Source organism: Habropoda laboriosa, unplaced genomic scaffold (assembly GCF_001263275.1).
Source record: "Habropoda laboriosa isolate 0110345459 unplaced genomic scaffold, ASM126327v1 scaffold11, whole genome shotgun sequence".
NCBI classification, from domain to species: domain Eukaryota; kingdom Metazoa; phylum Arthropoda; class Insecta; order Hymenoptera; family Apidae; genus Habropoda; species Habropoda laboriosa.
In genome coordinates, this window is record NW_017100150.1 from 410,901 (window position 1) to 412,306 (window position 1,406).

At 24.0% G+C, this 1,406-nt stretch overlaps 1 protein-coding gene across 1 annotated transcript in view; it reads left to right on the forward strand.

Annotated features, from left to right (window-relative positions):
* LOC108574885 (mitochondrial dicarboxylate carrier) overlaps positions 1–1,027 on the forward strand; it is a 3,459-nt gene extending 2,432 nt beyond the window's left edge. The window contains exons 6-8 of the mRNA XM_017937542.1: positions 168–248; positions 328–384; positions 890–1,027. Coding sequence (XP_017793031.1) covers positions 168–248; positions 328–384; positions 890–1,003 — 252 coding nt within the window. The 3' untranslated portion in view covers positions 1,004–1,027. The remainder of the gene's footprint in view (positions 1–167; positions 249–327; positions 385–889) is intronic.
* The last annotated feature ends 379 nt before the right edge of the window (positions 1,028–1,406 follow it).

Sequence of the window (1,406 nt, forward strand, 5' to 3'; positions counted from 1 at the left end):
TTTATAATAATGTAATACATTAATTTAATTTTAGTAGTAAAATTTGTACTTAATGTTTCTTTTTTTTTTACTGCATAATACAGCAGTTATTCACATTAACATTCTGAAATAACTTATGCTACATACATCTGATTAATATTTTATTCTTATTTGTATTTCCATAAAAGGGTGCAGTAGCTACGACTCTTACACAACCTTTGGATGTTTTAAAAACACGAGCAATGAATGCTAAACCTGGAGAGTTTAAGGTAACTTTTATAATAAAATTGAATTAACAACACAACATTAATGCATTGAATATTCATTTACTTATTTAACCTTTTATAGAATTTAATGCATCTATTTTTGTATACTGGTAAACTTGGACCACTAGCATTTTTTAAAGTAAGTTTCTTTATTTACTACTTTATTTTTCTTCTATTTTATAATACTCCGACAGTGAGGAAATCATGATTTGGATAAACACATTTGAATTAAATTCAATCTTGGAAAAGAAATCTTAGAATATGGCTGGTTTTTTTTTTAATTGATAGTTTTAATTGATAGTTTAGAGAATGATATATTTAAAGCATTTGTCCATGTATATTTGTTATTAAAATTTGTGTTATGCATGAAATAGTTTGCTACTTCCTTTCTTAATTTATAGTTTTTCTTTTTCAATTATAATTCATAGATTGTACAATAGTTATTACGTTATTTTTATTGAATATATTGACTTAGCTGAATTATGAATACCAAAAATGTAGAAGACTTTTATGTAAATAGCTGTCTCTGTATGTTCTATTCAAATGTGCTTATTTTTGTAATGATTTTTCCTGTCGAGGTAAACTATTATAAAATGAACATGTAAGTACACTATCTGGAAAATATATTGAGTATTTTATTTTAGGGCTATGTACCTGCTTTTATCAGATTAGCTCCACAAACTATTCTTACTTTTGTTTTTTTGGAACAATTAAAATCGAATTTTGGATTCTATCCTCCTAATGTTCCAAAATCATGAAATTCAACTAACTCTCTTGAATGTAGAAGCATGTAATATACATCTAGGATATTTTGGACAATGTGAATTTAACATATGAAACTAACAAAACAAAACAAAAATGTACAAACGTTTGTTCTACTTAACACTTGTAACTATTTGTTTTACTCAATTCCTTTTTAATTTATTTGTTGCATCTATATATTCATAAATAATATGTCACATTATCCCATGTATAATATTCCTATTTCTAGTAATTTTGATAATAATTTATTTTTCCATTTTTTTGGTAAAAACAATATACATTGTAAATTTTTAATAGGATAAAACAAATTCAGATAGGACAAATATTATTTTTGTACGTGGAATTCATTGTTAAATGTATTTCCACGATATATGAAATATTTTTTATAAATATCTTATA